General features: G+C 41.6%; 1 protein-coding gene across 1 annotated transcript in view; it reads right to left on the reverse strand.

Annotated features, from left to right (window-relative positions):
• Positions 1-567: 567 nt before the first annotated feature.
• The window catches only part of TBX18 (T-box transcription factor 18), a 106,112-nt gene continuing 80,625 nt past the window's right edge, over positions 568-26,054 (reverse strand). Inside the window, exons 6-8 of the mRNA XM_086925233.1 lie at positions 13,789-13,853; positions 6,066-6,160; positions 568-1,436 (exon numbers count right to left, since the gene is read on the reverse strand). Coding sequence (XP_086781359.1) covers positions 730-1,436; positions 6,066-6,160; positions 13,789-13,853 — 867 coding nt within the window. The 3' untranslated portion in view covers positions 568-729. The remainder of the gene's footprint in view (positions 1,437-6,065; positions 6,161-13,788; positions 13,854-26,054) is intronic.

The following is a 26,054-nucleotide window of genomic DNA, read 5'->3' on the forward strand; positions in this document are numbered from 1 at the left end:
AATACTGTACACATATCCGCTGTTAAATTTCAGCAGGTTTGATCTGCCAAACTTTACCGACGGTGGAGGTATTTAACACATCCGATAATTATCCGATATGTTAAATACTTCCCTATTCCTACCCATGCGCAAACAGAGGCTTTGAGACGGGTCAGAATACACCGACCCCCGGTAATCACGCCATAGTGGTGCATCTTAATGCTCTTACATTGGGTAATTTCAAATCCGCTAGTATTGTTCTTATCTCTGTTGCTTGCAATAATTGCTGCTGTCAGTGCTATGTGTTATTTCTCTGCAGTGTACGGGCCTTAGTTGTTACTCGGGTTTCTGCACTATGAAGTGCCAGGAGAATTCAGTCTTATTTGGTCGCTATGGCTTAGGTGAAAACACCTTGGTTACTTTCTAGGAGGAATACTGTGCATTTCTAAGGAGACAAGTGCAATATAAGGTGGATTATTAGTGCTGCATGTGCGCTTAGAGATAAAAGCCTTGTATAACCGATATTGGTGGAAATTCAATGTAGCTACTGATCACAAGCAAGCTCAGCCTCGTTCCAATAATTCAAAATGATTTTCCAATAGAATATATTTCAACTGCAAATACGGTAAAATAGCCCAGTATAATCATTCTCTCATTATGTACATATTTTACAAGCTTTAAATTAGAGTTCTTCCATATTGCAAAAAAAAAAACACATTTAAAGAAAGGAAATGTTTTTTAAGTGTTCCATCAAACCATATGTGCAGGCACCTGGGACGATGACAGTGCTAAGCCCCCGAGGCCTCTGGAGTCAAAGAAGCTGGGCTGCCCCCCACCACCTAGCAAATGGACACCTTCAACAGAGGACAACATCTGGCGATCAGTCGTGGTCCCGCTCGGTGAGCATCCCAGGAAGTTTCCTTGGGAAGAGACCATTTTCTCAGGGCTGGCTGCCAGTTTTGGGGATGTGGAGAAGTTGTATCCGTACAAGGCGCAGGGGCTGTGCAGTCTGAAGGCGTTGTACGAGGACTGGTGGTTCTGGCTGGCGTTGAATGTGTTGCTGGATGGGGAAGGCATGAGGTACTGAAGCTGGGGAGACATCCCTGAAATCTGCATGGAGAGGCTGGTCGGGGGGCAGCTGAGCACATCTCCATCGCTGCCAGTAATAGACATGTTCATCGGTGTGCCGCTCGTCACCCCGACATAGGAGGGTGTCCTTGGGGAGGCAAAGGCCTCCGAGGTTGGGTTGGCGAGTCGGTTGTAGGTTTCAGCCAGTGAAGTGCTGTATCGGTTAAGTGTCAGGCTTGGGCGGCCACAGGCGCTGTAGTCAGCAGCAGAGAGGCTACAGAGCTGGCTACTGTTTGGCCCAAGGTGGAATGCTGGCGTGGTGCAGGGGGAACCCGAAAGAAGGTGCGAGTGACTGGCTGGAACGCCGTTCCCAGGTCCAGGAGAATGTCCTGAAACAAAATGCAAGGACAAACATTGTAGATAAAATGAAACCGCAAACAGGGTAAACAATGTACAGTTCCGTCTAAATACTTTCATAACAATCTGTACATTCTCACAAGGGTTCCTACTAAACGTAAATTAATGAAAAAAACAATATTAATTAATATATGCTTCTCCATAAAGGCATGAATGCTAGGTTTAAATGAAGAGAAAGTGATGATTGCTCCGCAGGGATGAAATACAAAAAAAACTATCAGGCACTGTCAAACAAGATGGCCACTTACTCTATTTAATTAGTTGTTTTGGGCTTTACAGCACAGTGAAAGAGGAGAGGTAAAGGCTTGCACATCAATTGTAAAAAAATAAGTTAAGCACTGGAGTGCCAACGTTTGGCAGCGTAAATCTCTTTAATTCTCATGTTCTTCTCACAGTTTGACTGCAGTCCAGCTGTTGCTTCTGTCAGCTGTTAAGAGTTCAGTGTCAGCTTTCAACACCTACATTCGGCTGTTCGTTTGTGGTGTGTGTGGAATGTGTGTGCGTATATGTATTTGTCTATGTGTGTATATGCATTCTGTTTCAGTGGTGTCTGCAGCTGTGCACCTATGTGGGTAGCCAGGCGCGCAACACCCATTGGGCTCACCGGGCTTGAGCCCCCCCCCCCCCCCTCCGTCGCCTCCTCAGCCCGGGCTAAGATGACACGCACTGAAATGGTGCAAGAAGGCTGCGCATCCGATCGGATAATGATATTTATTATGCCTTCTGAGAGGCCCAGCAGCCCGAGCCAGACAGCCAGCCTCAAACAGTTTCACTGAGTGAACCCCCAGCCCCCACCTCTTGTTTTCCTTTAGAGTGGCGCTGAGGTGAAATCCTTGCCTGAAGGCAGGGATTTCACCTAAGCACTTGATGTGTTCAGCATGGGGTGTGAAGATGTGCACAGCAGGGGGAAAGGGCTGGCCAGTGCAGGTGACGCTTTTCCTTTGTAAAGGAATTCCTGCTGGCATCATAGCCCAGGGTGTGCTGTCTGCGCACTTATATAAATGTGTATTCCATACAAGTGGACAGACAGCAAAACCCTGGGCTATGACGCCAGCAGAAATTGGGGGCAAGGGTGCCAATTTTTGATTTTCTCCTCAGGAGCATTTTTTAAATGCACAATCAAATAACGGTTGTTTTTTCCCTCTTTGAGCGTTGAAAACTTTGGTGTGCACTCCTCTAATGGACAGCCTTAAAATATCTTGTAAATCAGAAGTTTATTTCAGGTGTCAGTAATATGAACCAAGCTATCAAGAGAAAGTGAACGATTCCCTGAATTTCGTAGAATAAAGCCCACTACGAACGTATGCATTTAGCTCAATAAATGTAATTTATATAGCAAAAACATAATCTAATATTATCAATAAATATGTCACTCGAAGGATTACTTGCAAGTGCTTTTTTAGAGTTAATTAGAAAACACCTTTATTTTTGCTGTCGTGGTGGCAGTGGTAATGTAGGACTCAATTCATAAAGATTTTGCTACGTGTACATGTGACTTTCTCGTTTACGTACTCCTACATCCCAAATGTGAGCAAGGAGTATTGCTGTCCTACTTTTGCCAGGAGTACTACAAGAGTAAGCCCCTTGGTATATAGAATTAAAGAGGAGCCTTAGAGAAGTGCACGCTCTCAAAGTTGTCTTTCTGACCTGGTCTCCTCAGATCCTAATAAATAGACAGGAGCCCTCGACTCTCCACAAAAGTTCACTGACAGGAAGATGAGGACACACTTATCGAGGAAGAAGTGGCAATCACTACAAAGTAGTGTCACAGACTCTTAACAGAAAAGCTGCTTACATTGCTCGGCTTACATTATGCACATGTAGTGTAAGTTTGTAGTGTTCCTTTTTTGGGGTGCTAGTGGGTAACTTTAGGGTTCAGGGTGGGTGTGGGTTTTAGTGTGCCAGGGGGCAATTTTAGGGTTCAGGGTGGGTTACGGATCGGGGTGCCAGTGGGTAATTTTAGGGTTCTGAGTGGGTATGGGTTTTGGGGTTCCAGGGGGGTAATTTTAGGGATCCGGGCGGGCATGGGTTTTGGGGTGCCAGGCGGTAATTATAGGGTTCAGCGTGGGTATGTGTTTTGGTGTGCCAGGGGTAATTTTAGGGTTCAAGGCAGGTATGGGTTTTGGGGTGTCAAGGGGCAATTTTAGGGTTCAGGGTGGGTATGGGTTATGGGGTGCCAGGGGAGAATTTATGGTTCAGGATGGGTATGGGTTATGGGGTGCCAGGGGGGAATTTATGGTTCAGCATGGGTATGGGTTTTGGAGTGCCAGGGGTCATTTTCAGGTTCAGGGTGGGTATGGGTTTTGGGGTGCCATGGGGTTAATTTTAGGGTTCAGCGTGGGTATGGGTTTTGGGGTTCCAGGGGCAATTTTAATGTTCCAGGGTGGTGATTTTAGGGTTCAGGGTGGTAATGGGTTTTGGGATGCCAGGGGGTAATTTTAGGGTTTGGGGTGGGTATGGGTTTTGGGGTGCCGGTGATAATTTTAGGGAACAGAATGGGTATGGGTTTTCAGGTGCCAGGGGTAATTTTAGGGTTCAGGGAGGGCATGGTTTTTAGGGTTCCAGGGGTAATTTTAGGGTTCGGGGTCGGTATGGGATTTGGGGTGCTAGGGGGTAACTTTAGGGTTCAGGGAAATAATGGGTTTTGGGGTGCCATAGGGTTAATTTTAGGGTTCAGGGCGGTATGGGTTTTAGGGTGTGAGGGGGTTAATTTTAGGGTTCAGCGTGGGTATGTGTTTTGGTGTGCCAGGGGTAATATTTGGGTTCAGGGCAGGTGTGGGTTTTGGGGTGTTGGGGGGTAATTTTAGGGTTTAGGGTGGTAATAGGTTTTGGGGTGCCATGGGGTTAATTTTAGGATTCAGTGCGGGTATGGGGTTTAGGGTGGGAGGGGGAGCATTTTAGGTTTCATTGTGGGTGTGGGTTTATCAGGTGTCAGGGGGGCAATTTTAGGGTTCAGGGAGGGTATGGGTTTTGGGGTGCCGGGGGGTAATTTTAGGGTTCAGGGTGGTAATGGGTTTTGGGTGCCAGGGGGTAATTTTAGGGTTCATCGTAGGTATGTGTTTTGGTGTGCCAGGGGTAATTTTAGGGTTCAGGGTGGGTATGGGTTTTGGGGTGCCAGGGGTAATTTTAAGGTTCAGGGTGGGTATGGGTTTTGGGGGGCAAGGGTGTAATTTTAGGGATCAGCGCAGGTATGAGTTTTGGGGCTCCAGGGGGGTGATTTTAGGGTTCAGGGTGGGCATGGGTTTTGCGGTGCCAGGGGGTAATTTTGTGGTTCAGGGTGGTAATGGATTTGAGGGGGCAAGGTTGTAATTTTAGGGATCAGTACGGGTATGGGTTTTGGGGTGCCAGAGGTAAATTTAGGGTTCAGGGTGGGTATGGTTTTGGGGGGCAAGGGTGTAATTTCAGGGATCAGCGCGGGTATGGGGGTTGGGGTTCTAGGGGGATGAGTTCAGGGTGGTAATGGGTTTTAGGGTGCAAGGGGGTAGCTTTAGGGTTTGGTGGTTATGGGTTTTGGGGTGCCAGGGGTGTAATTTGGAGGTTCGGGTGGTAATGGATTTTGGGGGGCAAGCAGTAATATGAGGGTTTAGCATGGGTATGGGTTTTGGGGTGCCAGGGGTAATTTTAGCGTTCAGGGTGGGTATGGGTTTTTGGGTACCTGGGGAAATTTTAGGGTTCAGGGCGGGTATGGGTTTTGGTGTGCCAAGGGGGTAACTTTGGGGTTCAGGGTGGGTATGGGTTTTGGGGACCAGGGGTAATTTTAGGGTTCAGGGTGGGTATGGGTTTTGGACATGCAATGATAAACATTTCACAAGCACATTGTCCTCCTATAGAAGCAATTGTTGACGAACTGGCGAAAAAGGGTCGTCGCCTTGAAATGGCATTGTGAAAATTGGTTATATTGTGTTCCTAAAGTGCTTTGTAGTAAAATATATTAAATTGGTCTTTTAATTCAGTACATTCTGTTCCTTTTTCATAAGACAATAGGACATAAATGCGTCAAATTAACACAAATGTGTGCTCTAATTGTTGTCCAGTTTCAAATGCAGAATTCATCACGTTTTCTCCGCTTGACCTGAGCATTAATCGATCCCGATTATCTACCATTTTAGCCCCGCCCCATTTTTTTAACATTAGCCACGCCCCTTCATTTGCCATGTTAGCCCCCCCCCGAAATTAAGACATAGTTGCGCCCCTGTGGGTAGCAGTTAAAGAACGTGGGCGACAACTGATGTATCTAGCAAAAAAAAAATCGAAGTTTTTTTCTCGAGAGGTAATGGGATTCCATTCCCTAACATCAGATAATTAAAGGTCTCGAATGACGTATTATATGTGGGGAACTGACTGGCCATTAACACCAGTGGAATGTACAGGATGGATCGACCATAAAGGAGGAACGGGACATTAGTAGCGTAGCAAGATTACCCTTGGCATCTGCCCTTGTACATTCATGCATTCTTTGATAAACGTGCAACTCTTTCCAAAACATATGCGGTCAGTTAACTGTCTCATGCCCACACAAGCACTGACGTAAAAGCCCAGGCAAACCACCATCGCACACATGCAGGTGTATAATTTGAAAAAAAAAGAAACCAATGCATTACCCTGTTTGGGTGCCCCAGATATATCTTCAAACGTGAGGGTTCGTAAGGAAGGTCTCCAGAAAGCATACGACTCCACCAGAGCTTCTAAACCCATCCTAAAGAAACATTTAGAAAACATTATTCATTTTATACAATCTGTAATCATGACTTCCCACCTTATCTACAAGTGAACAAAGATAGAAAGGTCCAAGATTTACATTTCTAGAAATACTGTACAAAAATAAAAATTCTAATAACAGAAATCAAATTTGCAAATGTCACACATTCAGAAAATACTTGCAAAAAAGGACCTCAACCAATTTATAACATTGACTCTCACTCCCACTATTGCTGATTTAAAATGTGGTGAGAGAGGGCGTCAAAGACTGCAGAGATCCAAGAATCCAAGAGTAGTTGACATGCCGGCAGCATCCAGTGCAATGTGAAGTTCATCAAGGCGGCTGCGAATACAGAGGCTGGACCATGTTTTGGTATAAATGACAGGAGTGCTGGATCAAGATTGTTTTTTTATTCAATAACCTGAAAGCTGGTGATTTATTAAAGCTTTGGTAGCAAACGACATTAATACAATGGGACTGTAATTATGAAACAATAAAAAGTCAGTTCCACGTTCCCCCAATATATGAATAACCATTGCACAGAGAGAGATTATATTGGCTGGTGGGATTCACAATACCAAAAATGTCCTTCACGGTGCACTAAACATTGGTAACCCTCTACTGGATATTCAGAGTGAGCCTATTAAATAGCAGCTTTTTTCACCTTCTGAGATTCCTCATACGTAATTTTCATCAGAATGTCAAAATTGGTGTTACAATATCTCTCCACTTTTTTGCACACATGTTTCAAAGGGATCAAACTCGCTCTGTACTAAGCGTCCTTCAGTTTAATATGCCATGACCTGATAATTTTTAGGTTCGAGCCTGCCATAGCATGCGATAGCGCATGCATATTGCTTGTGAGACGCTGTTGTTAACAAAAAAGGTCTTGAAACCCATACTGTTGCTTCCAATTTGTTGGCTTCTTTACAGCCTTGTTACTGGTCACTGCAGGCCTAATATAATTTCCGTTTCTTTGTGTGGAGCAAGGACCAAGCACTGATTCATTAAACGTAATCAGTGCCTGTCCTCCTCTCTCCACATGACTGAGGTACTATTTTGTTCTTTTTGACTTCTGGTGATGAGGAAACAGAGGCATGTGACTGGTAAAAATGTGCCCAGCATGGCAAACAAAATTGCTAACTTTTGTCTTCTATAGTTAACTTTCTTTTGTTTTGCCAAATTCTTCTTTTCTCATGTTGCACTCATATTTTGTTTTATTTTTGCTCATGGGCAGTGTTCTTAAAAGATGATAATTATCTTGTTCTATATATTGCAAAACTACACACTTTCTTTCGTATGTGTAATTTTCCACCCCACTCCAATCCAATCTGTCCCACTCCAATCCACACTAATCCACCTCATGTCACCCCCACACTCCATTTTTCACAACCCACTGCACTCCAATCTGCCCCACTCCAATCCAAAATAATCTGTCCCTCTCCAAAATAATATACCCCACTCTAATCCAAAACAACTTGCCCCACTCCAATCCAAAAAACACTCTGCCCCACTCCAGTTTGCCCCAGTCAGTCCAAAGCAATCTGCCCCACTGCAGTCCTAAACAGTCTGCCCCACTCCAATCCAGAAAATCTGCTCCACTCCAATCTGCCCCAGTCCAATCCAAAACAATCTACGCCACTCCAATCTGCACCAATCTAATCCAAAACAATCTACCCTACTCCAATCCTCCTCACGCCAATCCAAAACTATCTGCCCCACTCAAAACCAAACAATCTGAGCCACTCAAATATAAAACAATCGGCCCCACTCCAATCAAACCCACATCACTCCATTCCAATTCACCCCTACAATCCAATCCAGCCCAATCAAATCTACCCCACTCAATCCAATCCACCTTGCCACACTCGAATTTGCCCCAATACTGAACAATCTGCCCCACTCAGATCTGCCCCATTCAATCCAAAACAAACTGCCCCACTCCAATCCAAAACAATCTGCCCCACTCCAAATCAAAACAATCTTCTCAACTCCAATCCAAAACAATCTGCCCCACTCCAATCCAGAACAGTCTGCCCTACTCCAATCGAAAACAATCTGCTTCACTCCAATACAAAATAACCTGCCCACCCCAATGCAAAACAATATGCCCCTCTTCAATACAAAACAATCTATGTCATTCCAATCTGCCCCAAAACAATCTAAAACCATTTTCCCAAAACCTATATGCCCCATTCTAATTCAAAACAAGCTGATCCACTCTAATCCAAAACAATCTGCCCACCCCAATCCAAAACTATCTGCCCCACTCAAAACCAAACAATCTGAGCCACTCCAATATAAAACAATCGGCCCCACTCCAATCAAATCCACATCACTCCATTCCAATTCACCCCTCCAATCCAATCCAGCCCAATCACATCTACCCCACTCAATCCAATCCACCTTGCCACACTCACATTTGCCCCAATACTAAACAATCTGCCCCACTCAATCCAAAACAAACTGCCCCACTACAATCCAAAACAATCTGCCCCACTCCAAACCAAAACAATCTGCTCCACTCCAATACAAAATAACCTGCCCACCCCAATGCAAAACAATATGCCCCTCTTCAATAAAAAACAATCTATGTCATTCCAATCTGCCCCACTCCAATCTAAAAAATCTTCCCAACTCCTATATGCCCCATTCCAATTCAAAACAAGCTGATCCACTCTAATCCAAAACAATCTGCCCCACCCCAATCCACAACAATCTGCCCCTCTCCAATCCAAAACAATCTACCCTACTCTAATCGGCCCACCCCAATCCAAAACAATCCAACTAATTTCAATCCAAAACAATCTGCCCCACTCCAATCCATGCCACTACAGTGGCGGCTCGCCGAGGGAGTGCTGCAGGGCAGTGGAGTGGGTGAGGGGGAGGGTGGGGGAGTAGTGATTTCAGACATACGATGGACAGGAGTAAGGTAAGTAATTAAATAAATACAATTATTTACCTTGTGCTCGCTACATCGTCGAGTTAGCGATGCAGTGAGCGCAAGGTAAATAGTTTTTGATTTATTTATTTAATTACTTGCTTTACTCCTGTCCGATGTAGGTCCCAGTCCAGTGCCCCCACCCAGCCCCTCCCCCACCCCGCCCTGCCACCCCGCGGCACTCCCTCGGCGAGCCGCCACTATGCCACTTCAATATAAAACAATCTGCCCTATTTTATTTCACCTGACTCCTATCCAAAACAATCTGTTCAACTCCAAACCCTTACTCCAATCTAGAACAATATTCCCCACTCAAATTAGCTCCGCTCCAATCTGCCACACTTCAATCCAATCCACATCACTGCATCCCAATCCACCACCCTTCTATCCAATCTACACCACTCCAAGCCAATCCACTTCACCTCCGTCCAATCTGCCCCAATCCAAAACAATCTGCCCCACTCCAATCCAAAACATTCTGCCTGACTCCAATCCAAAACGATCTGCCCCACTCCAATCCAAAACATTCTGCCTGACTCCAATCTAAAACACTTGGCCCCACTCCAACCCCAAACAATCTGCCACAATCCAATCTGCCCTACTCTATTCCAAAACAATCTACTCCACTCCAATCCAAAACAATCTGCCCCACTCCAATCCAGCAATCCAAATCAATCTGTTCCACTCCAAAACAATCTGCCCACTCGCATCTGCCCCACTCCAATCGAAAACAATCTGCCCACTCCAATCCAAAGCAATCTGCCCCCTCCAATCCAAAACAATCTGCCTCACTCCAATCTGCCCTATTAAATCTGAAACAATCTGCCCCACTCCAATCCAAAACAATTTGCCCCACTCCAATCCAAAATAATCTACCCACTCCAAACTACCCCACTCCAATCCCAAATAATCTGCCCACTCCAAAATGTTCTGCCCTACTCTACCTAAATCCAATCCACCAGTTCAACCCACTCCAATCTATCCAGCCCACCCCACTCCAATCCATCCCAGCCAATTCACCACAGTCCTGTCCAATCCACCACACTCCAGTCCAATCCACTCCACTCCAGGCCAAGCAACCCCACCCCACTCCAGTCCAATCCACCTAGCTCCCGTTCAATCTAATCCACCCGATCCACACCACCCCACTCCAAATCACCCTTCTCCAAACCACCCCACTGTAATCCAATCCATAGCACCCCAATTCAATTCACCCCACCCTAGTCCTAGCACTTCAATCCAATGAACCCACCTCAATCCAATCAAATCCAACCCACTACAATCCACCACATCCCATTTCAATCTACCACACTTCAATCCATCCCACTCAATCCACCCCACTTTAACACAATCCAATTCATACCACCCCACTCTCCTCCAATCCAATCCATCCCACAATCTAAATGCACTCCAACCTGCTCCACTCTACACCACTGCACTTTACAATACTCTCTGCCACTGTGCCACTGAACTCTCCTACCCTCTACTCAACTCTAAGACACTCTACCCCCCCTCCACTCTGGAACACTGATTCCAACAAATCTCCTCTACAACACTCGACTCCCCCACTCCATTCTACGACACTCTACTCCCCCACTCTTCTCCACGACACTCCACACCACTAACCTTTAGCCATGTAGCAGCCACACTGGTGTACAACATCACAGAAACACATTCCCAAACTCAATAGCTCTTATTTAGGCAAGGCCGGTTGGCTTTGCCAATGCTTGTTTCAGGTGCAATTGAATCGGGAGCCTGATGACATTCAATTGAGTTCCAGGATTTTATTTATTTCTCCTTAGAAGAGTGGCATCTTAAATTGCAGACTAGTGACTAGTGAATCCTGACCAACCCTGCTCACAAAAAGACTTATTATATTATGTGCCTGTGCTCTAATGATTGCCTTAGAGTGTGACAAATTACACTACACACTAAGTAGCAAGATTAACAAGCCATTTCGACTGTCAATATCAGACAACCAAAAATAAAATGTACTATGAACAGCAGTCAATACACTTCAAAATGACCTTTAGTCAATATGGCCTACAGGGGGGAATGTTTGCCCACTTTTAGAGTAGGGAGAGGTATCAGGGCTGTGTATTAGCCCCTTTCTTGTTTTCACTCTTTATTAATGGGGTAGACGATGTCCTACATGCCTTACTAGCAGCTGCAGCCTGTGTTGTTGGTCATTTTATTCTGTGTTATTATATGCCGATGATGCCGTTCTTTTATCTTGGACTCCCATTGGCCTACAGAAAGTGATGAATGCATTTGGGGAGTTTATGGCATCTAAGAAAATGGTAATTCACAAGTCTAAAACTTACACAATGGTATGTGGGAACTAAACGAAAAAATTTAGATCCTTTTTATTGGCAATATCCTGATTACCAGAGTAAATTCCTTTTGCTTCCTGGGTGTTTTATTCACCAGTAATGGTACCTGAGCAGATCAGGTTCTATTTGCTAAATCTAAAATGAGTAGGAATTGTTATAGGACCTTGGTTCTCAATTAAACTAGGTACTTGACCCATTAAAGAAATGGTTGAGATAGACAAGGCCAGAGGGGTGTCTACTGCTGTTTATGTGGCCTGTGGGGTTATACCCCCTATAACCTCTCCAGGTTGAGGAAAATAGCTTTAGAAAACATTTGCTCTGTCTACCTGCTTCTGCCTCATCTTTGAGCGGCCATAAGAAGGTTGGTTTACAGCATTTGGAGGACCTGTTTTTAATAAGTCCTTTGTTACTATAGTTCTCTATATGGTCAAATGAGAATACTAGTTTTACAAAATCAATTGTTTTAGATTGTTTAACTTTGGATAATGCTTCTCGCAATCCTTGGCTTGCCTATGTAAACTCATCCTTCAGCACTTTATTTAACTTGTCAGTGTGGCTAGATCCATCCAAGGTGCTAACATTTACCAAAAAACATATTAAAGACACCTTTTTTCAACAAAGATCTGAATGTAGAATGTGGGTTGAGAAGAAGAAATCAATAGTTGCCTTGTATATGTCTTGTGCTCCAGGGAGGGTTGCCAATATTACTTGTCCTGTGTTAATAACATCCAACACCGTTATGTCCTGACCAGATTCAGATTTGGCACTGTTCACCATCTGGTCACTTTCCCCAACATGAAGTTTTCTCCCTCATATATGACCTCCTGCCCATGTGACGGTTTGAGTAAACAAAGCATGTTGTACTTTATGTTGTTCTGTAATTTGTATAAGAACATTCAATGTTATTATCATAAACCTATCATTGTTGCACAGAACATTAGAACTCATAAGAGTGCTCTGAAATATCTATTTGCACTAAATGATCACTTTGTGTGTTTTAATGTTGCCCTTTTTATTAAGAAGGCAATATACCTAAGGAAAAGCATTATCTATTATTATGTGGCGTATTGCTTGCTTTTTATTTAATCACTTTTTAACTGTTTTAACGCCTGGCTTGTAATGATGGTTGGCTTATTATATGTATCATTCAGACTTGTTTTTATGTCTAATAATTTTATAACTTAATTTCATGTACTTTTATGGCTGTTTTTAACTTGCTGGATAACGTTTTGGACAAAACCGACCCTTAGTCTATGCAAAAGGATTCTGCTGTTAACATTTCCATTGAACAGTCTTGCAATACCTATATCAGACCTATTAAAAATTCTCATTGGCATGGTAGACTCTTAAACTTGGCATTGGTTGTGGTGTAAACAGTGACACAAAGGATTGATGACAGAAGTTTTAAGGTGTTCATAGACAAAAACATGCAAACATTTCTATTGAATAGAATAAGGCCGAAAAAAAATATTTCCTTTCTACAACTGTGAGAGTGGCAGAGCCAAATTTAAAAGATATACAGTTGCTCATCAGTTTACTTGAAAAATACACTAGATCAGTTAAAGCTGGAACCTTTCACTTCACACTTCAGGTGTAACACGTCTGACTTTCTGTTTTGTTGTTAGGCCTGGCTGGTGGCAGTTTTAGCAAACTGCTAGAGATTACACCATCAATACACAATACGCTGAGAGAGGGGTGCAATGGGTCACTCCCTTCAGCCATGTTTTCTTTTAAAAAGTCGTCAATGCAAGACACCTGGCTCTGCAAGATACCAGAAGTCTTTTTGGGTGCCTTCATATTCTCTAGTCTTTCCTCATCCCCCCCCCCCCCCCCCACCACCACCCCTATAAGCACATGTGCCAACTGGAATATAATCTGCGTATATCTGTATAATTCAGTTCTTCATCGTCACTTCTACAGGACCTTGTAAGCCAATGAAAGTTAATATAAAGTAACTTTCTTGCACAAGACTAGTTTATCCAGTTAAACTATGATTTCTTTACCACAATCCAACTGGAAATTAATACTGTGAGCTGACCCGAAAGCCACAATATCACTCATCTTCACCCCTCAATATGCATCCACATCACAAGCGGATTGATTAGTGATAAGTAAATATGAGGTGTAAGCTGAATGACTGGCTATTTGGGAAGTGTGATGTTGTACAAAGGGCCCTTAGGTGAAAGAGCTCACCTATTAGGAAGCTTTACGTTTTCATCTCTAATGAAATTTGACTCACTTCAGTCAACATTCCAGTTGTAAATGCAGAGACAGATTACCACACATTTGCTCAGTTATTTTAATGCATGTGGTTTAAATAAGGCTATCAAGTCAATTTCTGCCACACATACCTGTTGCGTCCAGAATCACGAAATCCTTTTGCAAATGGATTTCTATCAATCTTTAGTCGAGTAATCTGTTGGAGAAATGAAATGGAATGAGGAAATCACTCTAATAATTCTTATTAATTAGCGCAAAAAGTCTCATCTCCAATAAAAGTTTAGAACCAAAAAATTGCGGTATTATATACTTTTAAACTTAAAAAAACAGTTCTTCATTAGCCAAAAATAGTATAACGCTTTTGTAAATGAATGAATACTTCTAAACTAATGGTAAACTAAACAACACGAATTTGCTTAAATCAATCTTCTGATTGACACCTATTGAAATGCAAGGATTGAGATCACCCTATCACTGCCTTTTAATGTAGTGAAATGGCCTAAGACCTGCATTTAGTTTTATCTATGACAGATTGCATTTCTACAGTGAATAACTGCCCACGTTCGTCGAATAGGAGAAATAAAAATATACCCGGCAGCAAGTTAACGCTGTAGAGGCGTTCTAAAGTAGATACTTCTTTACCTGTGACAGTGTAGGGTGGACGTTTAGAGACACTGGCTGAGCTGGTGTTGTGCCAATGTCAGTGCCTTTGCAGGTGCTCCAATAATCTGCATTTGAAGGGAGCTGAGGGAACACCCCAAAGGGACACAGCCCTACAAGAAGTTCTATGAGTGTGTCCTAGTACCCTTCAGGCTCTCATCTAAAGGGCACCTTCAGTAATCACCAGCTGTGCACCACCTTCTCTGGGGTTCACAGTTAGCATGTCCCCCAAAGGCCTTTTACCCATGTGTAGCTAGCACTAATGTGCCACAGATGCATGGGCAAGGGTTGCTTTGAATTAATTATTTTCTCAATATCAATCACTAAAAAGGCGCTATTTATTATTTACTTTTATATGATTTCAAGCCTGACTTATATTTTTTGGATTGTTTTATTGTTTTTTTGCCATCTATAGAATAAAAAAATTAAAAAATCATCAGCAACAACCTTGTAGAGACATGTACAGACACGCTCATTATAATAGGTCAATACAAAGTTTCACCAGAGCACTGTCATTTGTGGCAGAGAAGCTGACATCCTTGTGATCGTCATACGTATATAGTGTGACACATGACAGCGACAGGGTTCTGGACGGACGTATTGAACAGTAAGGCTGACTGATGCCTGGAAAAATGCATACATTATGCACACATACTTATATGCCTCATTGGCCAAAAAATGAAACAAGGCTAACGTATTCAATGTATGGGTATTCAGTCTATGAACTCATAGGTTTACTGAGGATGTATCATAGAAGGAAGATCCTATGAAAATCTGTGAAAACCTACTCCATCTTAACTTAGTGTTAATTTGAAAAGGTTTATAAACACAAGTCTCAAAACCTTAAGCAGTAGTGGTAAATGTGGTAAAGAATATCAATCTGTGTACAAATCACATGTTTGTTGTAGTAAGTGGAAACATCAGAGGTAACAATATTTGGGAAAACGAAACAAAAGACAAAGTAACATTTCCCAAATTTCTATTCATGGTCATGCGTGCTGTCAGGAATGCATAGAGTATACACAGGTAGAGAGCTAGGTAAACTGTGTATATCAGATTTTGAATGACTTCAATAAACGTTTATGGCTATATTATAGCATTCATAAATTGTGCCTGGTGTAGACCGAACGTTTTGCCATTTAGCCAAACGTGGGAAAATTCTGACCACTTCTTAACGTATTTTTCACATGTAGTAATTTATAGTCGTTTTGATAAACTGGATCACTGGAACTGAACATCAAATTTCTGTGCCAAAAAAAAGTTCCTTTCATTCTGCGTCAGAAGAGCATCCCGATTGCAGAACATGGATTTCTCCTAATTTTGCACCAGTGACAAGTTTCTGAGAAATGGCAACCCCTCTCAAATTTGCATCTGTAGCTTAGCTGCTACACCCAATCTTCTGCCATTCATTGCGTAATTGTAAAAGTGTAAGTGGTGATATAATCTACTCAATAACGTATTGTGGAGTTTTTTGGTAACGAGCAACCTGTGGTTTCTGTGCTTACATCTCTCTTTGGAGCACTTCCAAAGGGGCGGTTCTTTTAGCTCTTTCATTTAACGCCCGAGTTTTCAGCTATGTAACGCCGGAGGGAAAGGATGAAAAACAACTCTAACACGATGGCAGTGGACCAAAAACAAGGCAAGATTCAGATCTACGTTAAATATCTGTCTTAGGATCTGACTGCAGGGGAAAAAGTCTGAGACCTGGACTCTGAAGGAGAAGAGCATAGCATCTGTTGTTACTATTAGCAAATCCATTGAAAGTACCCATAAGTAGTGCACACAGTCTCCTGCTAGATAAATATGACAGCGTATTTATTGAGTGTTGATTAGCATATTACTGCAGTTAAAATCCTTAACGAAAGAAACCCTGCTTATAACTGCGAATGGCGAGTGGTGAACGTGCAACATATATACATTCACTCCTCAATGTCCTCTTAATAGATAGCATATGTTAACTGTGTATGTTCTTGTGTTCTCAGTCCCAAATGGAAATGTGCAACCTAGTTCTGGTTTTGCAATTCGCAGCTAATCACATTAGGGCAAAGTAAGCCTGTTCACAGATGAGAATCGCAGGACAACAATAAAGGGAAATCAAATGAAAAATAGGGTTGGAAACATGTTTTGTCTTTAAAACCAGGAAATATCGTCTGTAATAATTTGTGGCTCAACATGTGGTAAACTTGTTCATGTACCACTTTTGGAGCCATCTTTTATTATTTGCATTTTTTAAATGAAGGGCACTTCAATTGTGCCTAGTCCGTTGTCCAAAAGTAAATATTTGCAAGGGGTTTTATTCTTAACTCGCTACACTGTTCAAATTCACCTAAAGAGCCCATGATGTCAGAGAGCAAGAGTCAGTCATGCAAGAATATCCCTATTAAAACCCCAAGCTACTGAAACTGTTCCACCATGTGCCATTCTGCAAGATCATAAGTATTATACCAAGCCTTAAAGAGAACTGAATAAAACAGAACACCAACCACACCATGCCCAAATAGATGAGCACAATGACATGATAATGTATGCTGCCCATCAATGAGAAACTATCATCTTCAAATGTTGTGGCCCATTTGTTAAGAAATTGTTCGTGTGTGAAACCACTTTTCTCACTTCTTACTAATGTGCAAGTACTATATATCTTTTATGGAGTAACACATAATTGATGCTGGAAGAACCACCCACTCTAATTTAATTTGCATGCAACTACAACTGCTCTTTATTCAGAACTGACCTGCACCCATAATTATGCAAAGTATTCCATTCCTCCAAACGAGAACTTTCACATGGAACTCTAAACAGAAGAGTAACATTAACTTCCATTTATTATTGCATTTTCATTCTTTCAGACCTTTTGGTTAATTTAGTTACACCTCCTCTGATTCTGTTCATCAATTGTCTGCTCCATGAGGGTGATTGCGTATAAGGGCACGGATCTGTTGCTGTCCTCAGTTTGGTTACCTAATGCAGATACATATAATGTAGTGATAATTCAGTTTCATGCTGGTGTATGTACCCTAACAGGTTCATCTGGAGGTTTGGAGCAGGCACTGACCATAGTTGTCTGGTTGAGTATGTTGGGTGTGACTGAAGGGAGGGGGATAGCCTTTTACCCTAACACTCTACAGCTGCATAATTCGTCCTCACGCTCATTATTCACAGTCTCTCGGTCAGTATCTTCCCGTGGTGCTGGAGTATTCTCCCTTACTGTAAATGGCCCACTACATTAAAACCCGACCACATAAACATTTAAATTCTTTCATGACAGCAGGATGTGACCTAGTACCGCTACAGGAAATGCAAATAAATGCTAGATGTGCCTTAGAAGTAATTGCTTCTGGGTCTAAAGGGTGGAGCACCTATTCCAGCTAATCTTGTTTCGCAAAAGGCCTAATTATATTTAGGCACCTTTGGGGTTGCTGAATAAATATTAAATCCACCTTTCTCTGCCATCACAGGGTTTTGGAATGCATTGTATATGTCCTCCTACAAGGTTTCACTCTGCTTTTCATTGAGACATTCATTCGAGGCTTGATGCTAGCACTTCTAAGATTAATTGTGGAAAGAGGCTACAATTTCCTCAAAGAATGACCATCTGAAAGCTCTTCATAGTGAAAATTAAATTTACTAATGTGCACAATACATGTGAGGAAATGGAGTGTATTAAATGGTGTGATTGTACGATCCTACTGTGTAATGCACTTACCAGCCTCTTTAGGACTAGTAGGTTTAATTTGTCAAACCCTTAGCTCAACCCTTGATAGCAGTGGTTCTGAGCAGTCAGGATTACACAAAGGAACATGTGTAATCATTTAAACAGCACCAAAACAATTAGAGAAGAAATACAAGAGACACGCACGAATTCTGACAACAATTTATAAAAATAGACTGCACTTTAATGTATTTTTAGATGACAAAATAAAAAAGATCCACTGGAGGGTTCTGGAGAAACAGCAATTACAAGTTAAAAGAAGCATACACTTTTTACTTCAATGTGAATACGCATTTGCAAAATCAATAAATTTGACACTTAGAAATCTTTTTTTTTTTTTTTACTTGGGAAAGTATCAACATCGTTACTTTGAGTTACTTTAGGTGACCAACTCCAGCAAGAAGCCAGTCAGGGGGACCAGCAAGCCTGTCAGAACAGGTTGCCTTCCCAAAAGAAGCAGTCTCCAGTCAGCTCCAGTCACTTTTATCTCTTTGCCATAGACTCTTATGAAAGTGGTCCTGATGCACGAGATAAAGGATGGTGAAGATGCTCAAGGATGCTGTGGATGAGATGCAGCCGATGGGGCTCTTTGTGAGACTATTCCTCGGTCCATGAATTGGTGACGTGGCCCTGGCCAGGGGGATCAATGTCTCCTAAAGTACTTTCGTGCCTGGCAGACGTCAAGTCACCAATGGGCTACTAGTCACCCTGTTTTGGGGTCACAGTAAAATCCTTCCTTTAGTTGTAACTTTTCTTCTGGATGGCAAAGGTGCACTCTAATGACTCTCCGAAGGTCCAGCAGACTTAGGGTCAACTAGTGAGTATTGGGTCCGTCTGGTCCCTGGTACTGCGCCACAACAACGAGTAGCAATACGAAGATCCATGCTACCATCTCGCCCCTGAAGAATTCTTCTTCGGCTGTTGCGGCATTGTGCTGCAAACAGATCACCCAACTGACCCTTAGAGTCTCATGCTTAGGCTGGGCTCAGGAAACAACTTCTCCACAAGCAGGATGCAGCAGGCACAGACCCTTATCCTTAATGGAAGCAACCAGGTTTTGCAGGTGCAGTCATTGTCAGTGTAGCCTCTCTTTGCTGGGTCCTTTGTGAAGCTGGGCAGTCCTTCTTCAGTACTCATCTCCAGTCCAATATGATCTACATTCTAGGTACCAGGGGTGCACCTTTTTTATGCACAGAGAATGCCCTCAGGGTGGACACAGTCAGTAGCCAATGGCTGCTAGGTTCCCTCCCTCGTGATGACCCCTCCAATAGAAGTGTGGCATCTGGCTGTTCTAGAATTATACATTTTGCCTACTTTCAAAATGGCGGAACCCCTAGCTCTGCGTGTGGACCTCCCTAGTTGAACCCAGATGTGTGGCTACCAATGGGGCGATACGCCCCTGTAAAACGGAGTGTGGCAACTTCTTTCCCTTGCCCCTTCCACAAGTGTTCAGCATTTGCTCTTCAAAGGCAGCTTCTCCTTTGAAGCTGATCTTTTGGGTCAACACCGTTGTGGCTTTCTCCCAGAGAGAGGTAACACCTCTCCCCCGAGCTGGCTTCTATTGTGCCCATTCCTGGGAGTCGTGTGCCTGTCTCCCCAGGAGGGCAGAAAGCTGTTTCAGCAACAGACCCCATGCGCATTTGTAAACAGACAAAGGAAAAATTAGGGAACCAAGTGACAACTTTGTAAAAATTACATTAATTTCAACTTGGGCATGAAGCCTGGCTTAATGTAACGTGTTGTAGTTGCTTGATACCTCACAGTATCAACTTTAGTAGTTCATGTTGTAAGTTGGTAGTAACTGTGATAATGTAACAAAGTATGTATAGTAACTCGTTTTAAATTCTAATATTCTAAAGATTGAAAGTAAGTAATCAAAAATAAACTCTTACTGATGTTGATGATTAATTTATAATCTGAATACATCAATGTCCTTATTGTGTTACATTCTCATATGACAATGTTATATTGAACAGTTTACTTTTTGGAATTCTGTCCCCAGAATTAAGCTCTTCCTACTGGAACATCTGCCTCATTCCTCTAATTTCTGGCATGTCACACCATCATTATAGGTGGACTCCACACCTTAGCTGCTGAGGAAATCTCTCGATCACCACCACCTGCACTCCTTCCTACCTCCAATATCATTAATGTTATGTTATTGGTGTTTTGTAAAGCGCATGAATCACCCGGGGGCATCTCCGCGCTACCTAGTCCAATTGCTGAGAACAACAGAGAGCCAGAGAGTGACCTCAATATAGGAAGGCCTCCAGATGTTTCCTGAAGGCCAGGTAGGAAGGAGACTTACGTAGCACTTCTGGTAGGGAGTTCCAGTATTTGGGGCCTACATATGAGAAAGCTTTACCTCCCAAACGCGTCCATTGGATGCGTGGAATCACTAAAAGAGCCTTTCCATTAGATCTTAAATTACAGCGTGATGTTACAGGCACAAATATGGTGACCATCACATAGAGATGCTGCAACATGCACCTCCAGACAACAAATGGCATCAGATTTCACGTGAAACATACAGACCAGGGCAGCCTTGGAGTGGAACAGCCACAACCATCACACGCCTTTTGGCTTCTGCAAAAGGTTCAGATTTCTGTGAGGTTTATTATTAAAATTGCAAATCTTCATGGCCATGCACAAATCTTTATCAGCAGAGCTTGCAGTAGGGGTTTGAGGTGGACCCCAACTCCTTACTGTGGTTTGTCAAATATCACTGAGATAAATCACACCAAGCAAGAAGTATGCAATCAATGGTGCCATTACAAGTTTAAGAGAACAGACTTTCTATTTTGCTACTTTAACAGTACAGAAGTCAATATTATGGAAATCCTTATGTGTTATTTCGAGACATTTCAAGTTATTGACTTGGGACTAACATGCACACCCAGGAACACTGGTCCCTTGTTCACATTTCATTCCTGATCCTGACTCAATAACATGCTGTTTACAACTGCCATTTGCCACTTGCTTGAAAAGTAGTAGATGGAAGAAGTTTCTCGTTAGGGGGCTTGGGGAGAGGCCATGACCACTGAAGTTCACAGCAATGGTCGTGGAGGGTTAACGGCTCCCCCTGTGATGTAGGAAGGGGGTCGCAGGGACTGAACTGGTTCTCTGACTGCTGCCTAGCCTGCAGTTATCAGGATTTGCAGACTTCTCAACCCACATAAAGCCACTGTGTCACAGTTATTGACGTACTTCACACCGTAACCAGAAAGGAGCTGATATCACATGGTGGCAGGGAAAGTGAGCTGAAAACTGTTTGTTTTTGAAGACATTGAACTGCCGACGTCCATTAATGGATGTGAAAACACCTAAGGGCATCGACAACAGTCTCAGCAAATGTATATATATATTTTTTTAGAGTTGGGGGTGGGGTTGGGGCATACATGTCTCTTTAGTGTTTCTCAACACAAGGCTCTGCCCCCTTCTCACAAGCTGTGATTTGTTATCTAGATGCAGGTCTGTATTTGCCCCTGGTAAAACTGGGTCTGGTGTTTCGGGGTCTGGACAAACTGGGCCACTTGTTGCTACAGGGAGCACAACTCTCCTCTTCTTCTCCCAGGGATCATCTTATAATAAAGCACTATGCAAGTCCAGCATTCCCTTAGTTAGTGAACACTGAAAGCCTCAATTGGCTTCCTACTAGCATCAAATCAATAGGTGTTGCTTTGCTTAGTGGCTGCCATTAGCACAGTCCACGGTGTTTGCCTTTCTATCAAGTTGTTGAAAAGGATGAATTCTTTATATATGGTGAACATTAAGTTCCACCAGCTATGTGATGGACAAATACAAGAAGTCAATATGACATTACCAAAAAGTAACATGTGTTGAAGGGGCAGTACCAATCATCTGCCAATGATTTGGACAAAATAATCTGACAATATTAACACTTAAAACTAAGGCGGAGCATCGCTCATTAGTAGGTCAGTTGAAAGGAGTGTACACTACTCGGAGTGTAGGATGGTCGCCTTTTAACACGATAAACAGGAACACTTTGCTGGTGTGCCTCATGGTTTCAAAGACATTCTTAATTCCCAGGTTTCACATGATTCAGAGGAGTACTGGGAGTTGCTCAAACTTTGACTGTTAGACAAATTCCTCGGGCAGTCCTCATCAAATCGCGAGGATTGTAGTCTCACCTGTAGTGTGTTTTGTGACTCTGCAGAGTTTCTAAAATCTCAGATATTGCATCCTTCCTAAGATTCATTTTTTAAATAGTAAGTGTTACAGGACGAGTTTTGGGATGGCAGGTGTTACATGACTCTCTTGTGTTTCATATACTACAAACGTTATGTTTTAAATTGTTGGATAACAGTCTCAAAGCCCTGCTAGAATGCCTTTCGCAGAAAATGCTTCTCAACTCTCCAGTCTTTCTAAAAGCCACAGGGGCACACACACTATTTGCACGGCAGTGCACCCTTATTGGGCATACGGAAGAGGAAAAAGAACAGATGCATTATGTCTCCGAGTTAGTGCTCTATTATGCCCACCTCCATAAGCCCATTTCCTCTAATTCTTGCACCCCGCTAGATAAAAAAAATAATGTCAAAAATAAAGATAACAAAGACTTTGAGACATTCAAATTCATTGGTTTCTGTTGCATGGTTCAGAAGTGTATTCATGTGCTTTTCATATCAGCAGCTTTGGAAAAGATATGAAAAGATTCATGGTAAATTAATTTATTCTAAAGTCTGATTTCCTTCTGGCATCAATATTTGTGGCATGTCATACCACAAAAATCTCATCATCACATTATATAAAGAAGGCACTAAACCTCAGCAATGTGTATGTATCTGGTATTTCTACAGCACAAAACTAGCCAGCAGGCAGCAGAGTGCTGTTCATGGTCAAAGACAAGAATAAGGTCATCAACTAGAAGGAGAGGAAGCTGGGTCTTCTTAAAGAGGGGAGTCTTCAACTCTTCCCTAAACTGGAGCAGCGTTTGGGTTGTCCTGATGGATATGTGGATCATTTTTCCAGATCCTTGTTTCATATACAGAAAAGGTCTGCTGTCTTATTTTTCTCTTTTTTTCATTCTTTTTAGACCCTGATTACGAGCCTGGTGGTCTGAAGACCGTCCGACTCGCAGAGGCGGCGTACTAGACACAGCCGCATAGGCGATCCGACCGCCATATTACAACTAGAGCAGTTGGACCGCCATTGCTATGCAGAGGCTGCCAGGGAACCGCTGTTCACTGGCAGTGGTGTGGTGGTGTAGAGGCAGTAATATGCTTGGTGGTCCCCCATGGTCCAGCCAAGCATATTTCAAGTTTCCTCTCCACCATGGTTTTCATGGCAGTTTCTCCTGCATGAAAACCATGGCAGAGAGGAAACAAAGGGGCACTTCAAGGCCCCATGTTGGCCATGTGCATGGGGTGCATGCAGAGGGGCACAACATGTGCCCCCTTGTGTGCATGCTCCCCAGTTCCTGCACGGCATCGACTTTACGGTCCATACCGTGCAGAGACTGTTTTTGGTTTTCCCATTGCGGTGTCCATTTACAGAGGCACTGCCGTGGGAATACCAAAAACAGCAAACTAGATATGAGGAAACCTGTCACTGGTTTGGCAGTGCGGGAGAGGGATGCTTGCATAGCGGTCCGCTCCCACACCGCCAAACTCGTAGTCGGGCCCTTAGACTGCAGTCTTATTGTTAAATATAAACAATGGTTCTGTCGGGTATGTAATCTGATTACTTCAATATATGCATTAATTCCATTCTTAATTCAACTGGTCCTACGGCTACTTAAGACTGTGCTCCAAGCGAGGAGCTTGCTCACAATGCAAATCCAACACCACACGGGTTCAGGGTAACAAACTATTTTTTAATCTTTGAACTCATTTTTCATTCATAAATACCCTGTTTGAACATGAAATTTTAAATCCAGACTTATTTACAATTTGCAAAGACGGCGCATTATAAAATTGAGTGAGTATAATGTGACATGAAGTGAAAATAGTGACATTAAAACGTGCTTATGTACAAGTGAGTTAAAGGGAAGGGAAAAGGGGAGAAGCCTCATTTGGTCCGTTTCAGTTTGTGGTTATAATTATCCCAGTAATCCACTCAGTTGGGCTATCATAAAACTGGGTATTCTCTACTGAAACAATGTTTTCAATATCGTCGACGTTTCGACCCTGTAGGATGGTACACAGACAAAATATCGATTTTTAAATATCGATATACAAAAATATCGAAGTTTAAATATCGATGGGACAAAATATCGAAGGTAAGTAATATCGACAGTCTTAATATCGATATTGGTATGATATCAGTAATATCGAAGTTGTAAATATCGATGTCAATAATATCGGAATTAATAACTTTGATGTTACTAATATCAATTTTTAAATAAATTTAGTGTATATTATATTGTATTTGTTATGTTTTATTATTTATTTTTAATGTAATTTAATTAAATATTGTCTTTTACTACTGTAGCGGGTTGTGGGTTTATAGGGGAATAGGGTGGGAAGTAATTTAATTATGTTAAATTAATTATTAATTAGTAGGAATTATTAATTAATTAATTGAGAAATCATTTTTAATTATTTTTAATTAATTGATTAATTGATAAATATGTTCTGTAGCGGGTTATGGGTTTATAGGGGAATAGGGTGGGAAGTAATTTAATAATTAATTGATTGATATATGTTTGTACATATTTAATTAATAATTAATTGGTAATTAATTTCTATTAAATAGTTAATAAATTAATATAGTTTTTGGGTAAAGGGGTATTTTTAGAGATAAGGGTCAGTTTTCAGTTTTTGGGTAAAGGGGTATTTTTAGGTTTCAGGGTCAGTTTGGGGTTTTTGGGGTACAGGGATATTTTTAGGCTTCAGGGTCAGTTTTGGGTTTTTGAGGTACAGGCGTACAGGGTAAAAACAAAAAAAATACATTAAATCAAATAAATTACATGATTGTTATATGTTTGTACATATTTTAATTAATAATTAATTGGTAATTAATTTCTATTAAATAGTTAATAAATTAATATAATTTTTGACATATTTATAATTATTAATTAGTTGGTAATTAATTAATATTAATTATGTAATTACATTAATTATAGTAATTTTTTTACATATAATGTATTGTTATTCTTAATTGATTAATTGGGGGAAATAATATTAATTATTAAATTAAATTAATTACAGCAAATGTGCTAATATATTTACTTTATTGTTATTGTTAATTAATAATTAATTGGTAATTAAATAATATTAATTAATTTTGGGTAAAGGAGTATTTTTAGGGTTCAGGGTCAGTTTTCAGTTTTTGGGTAAAGGGGTATTTTTAGGGTTCTGGGTCAGTTTCCAGTTTTTGGGTAAAGGGGTATTTTTAGGGTTCAGGGCCAGTTTTCAGTTTATGGGTAAAGGGATATTTTTAGGGTTCAGTGTCAGTTTTCAGTTTTTGTGTAAAGGGGTATTTTTAGGGTTCAGGGTCAGTTTTCAGTTTTTGGGTAAAGGGGTATTTTTAGGGTTCTGGGTCAGTTTTCAGTTTTTGGGTAAAGGGGTATTTTTAGAGTTCTGGGTCAGTTTTCAGTTCATGTGTAAAGGGGTATTTTTAGGGTTCAGGGTCAGTTTTCAGTTTTTGGGTAAAGGGGTATTTTTAGGGTTCATGGTCAGTTTTCAGTTTTTGGGTAAAGGGGTATTTGTAGAGATAAGGGTCAGTTTTCAGTTTTTGGGTAAAGGGGTATTTTTAGGTTTCAGGGTCAGTTTGGGGTTTTTGGGGTACAGGGATATTTTTAGGGTTCAGGGTCAGTTTTGGGTTTTTGAGGTACAGGCGTACAGGGTAAAAACAAAAAAAATACATTAAATCAAATAAATTACATGAAAAAAATTAAAATTACTTTAAATTATTAAGTGTTTTATTTATTTTAAATGTATATGTATTAGTTTTAATTTTGTTTTAATATTTTTATTTAATAGTTGTAAAATTATATGTATTTTAAATTTATTTTTACATTATTATTAATACATTTAAAAAACCGATATTTTTGATTCCGAT

Source organism: Lissotriton vulgaris, chromosome 6, assembly GCF_964263255.1.
Source record: "Lissotriton vulgaris chromosome 6, aLisVul1.2, whole genome shotgun sequence".
Lineage (NCBI taxonomy): Eukaryota > Metazoa > Chordata > Amphibia > Caudata > Salamandridae > Lissotriton > Lissotriton vulgaris.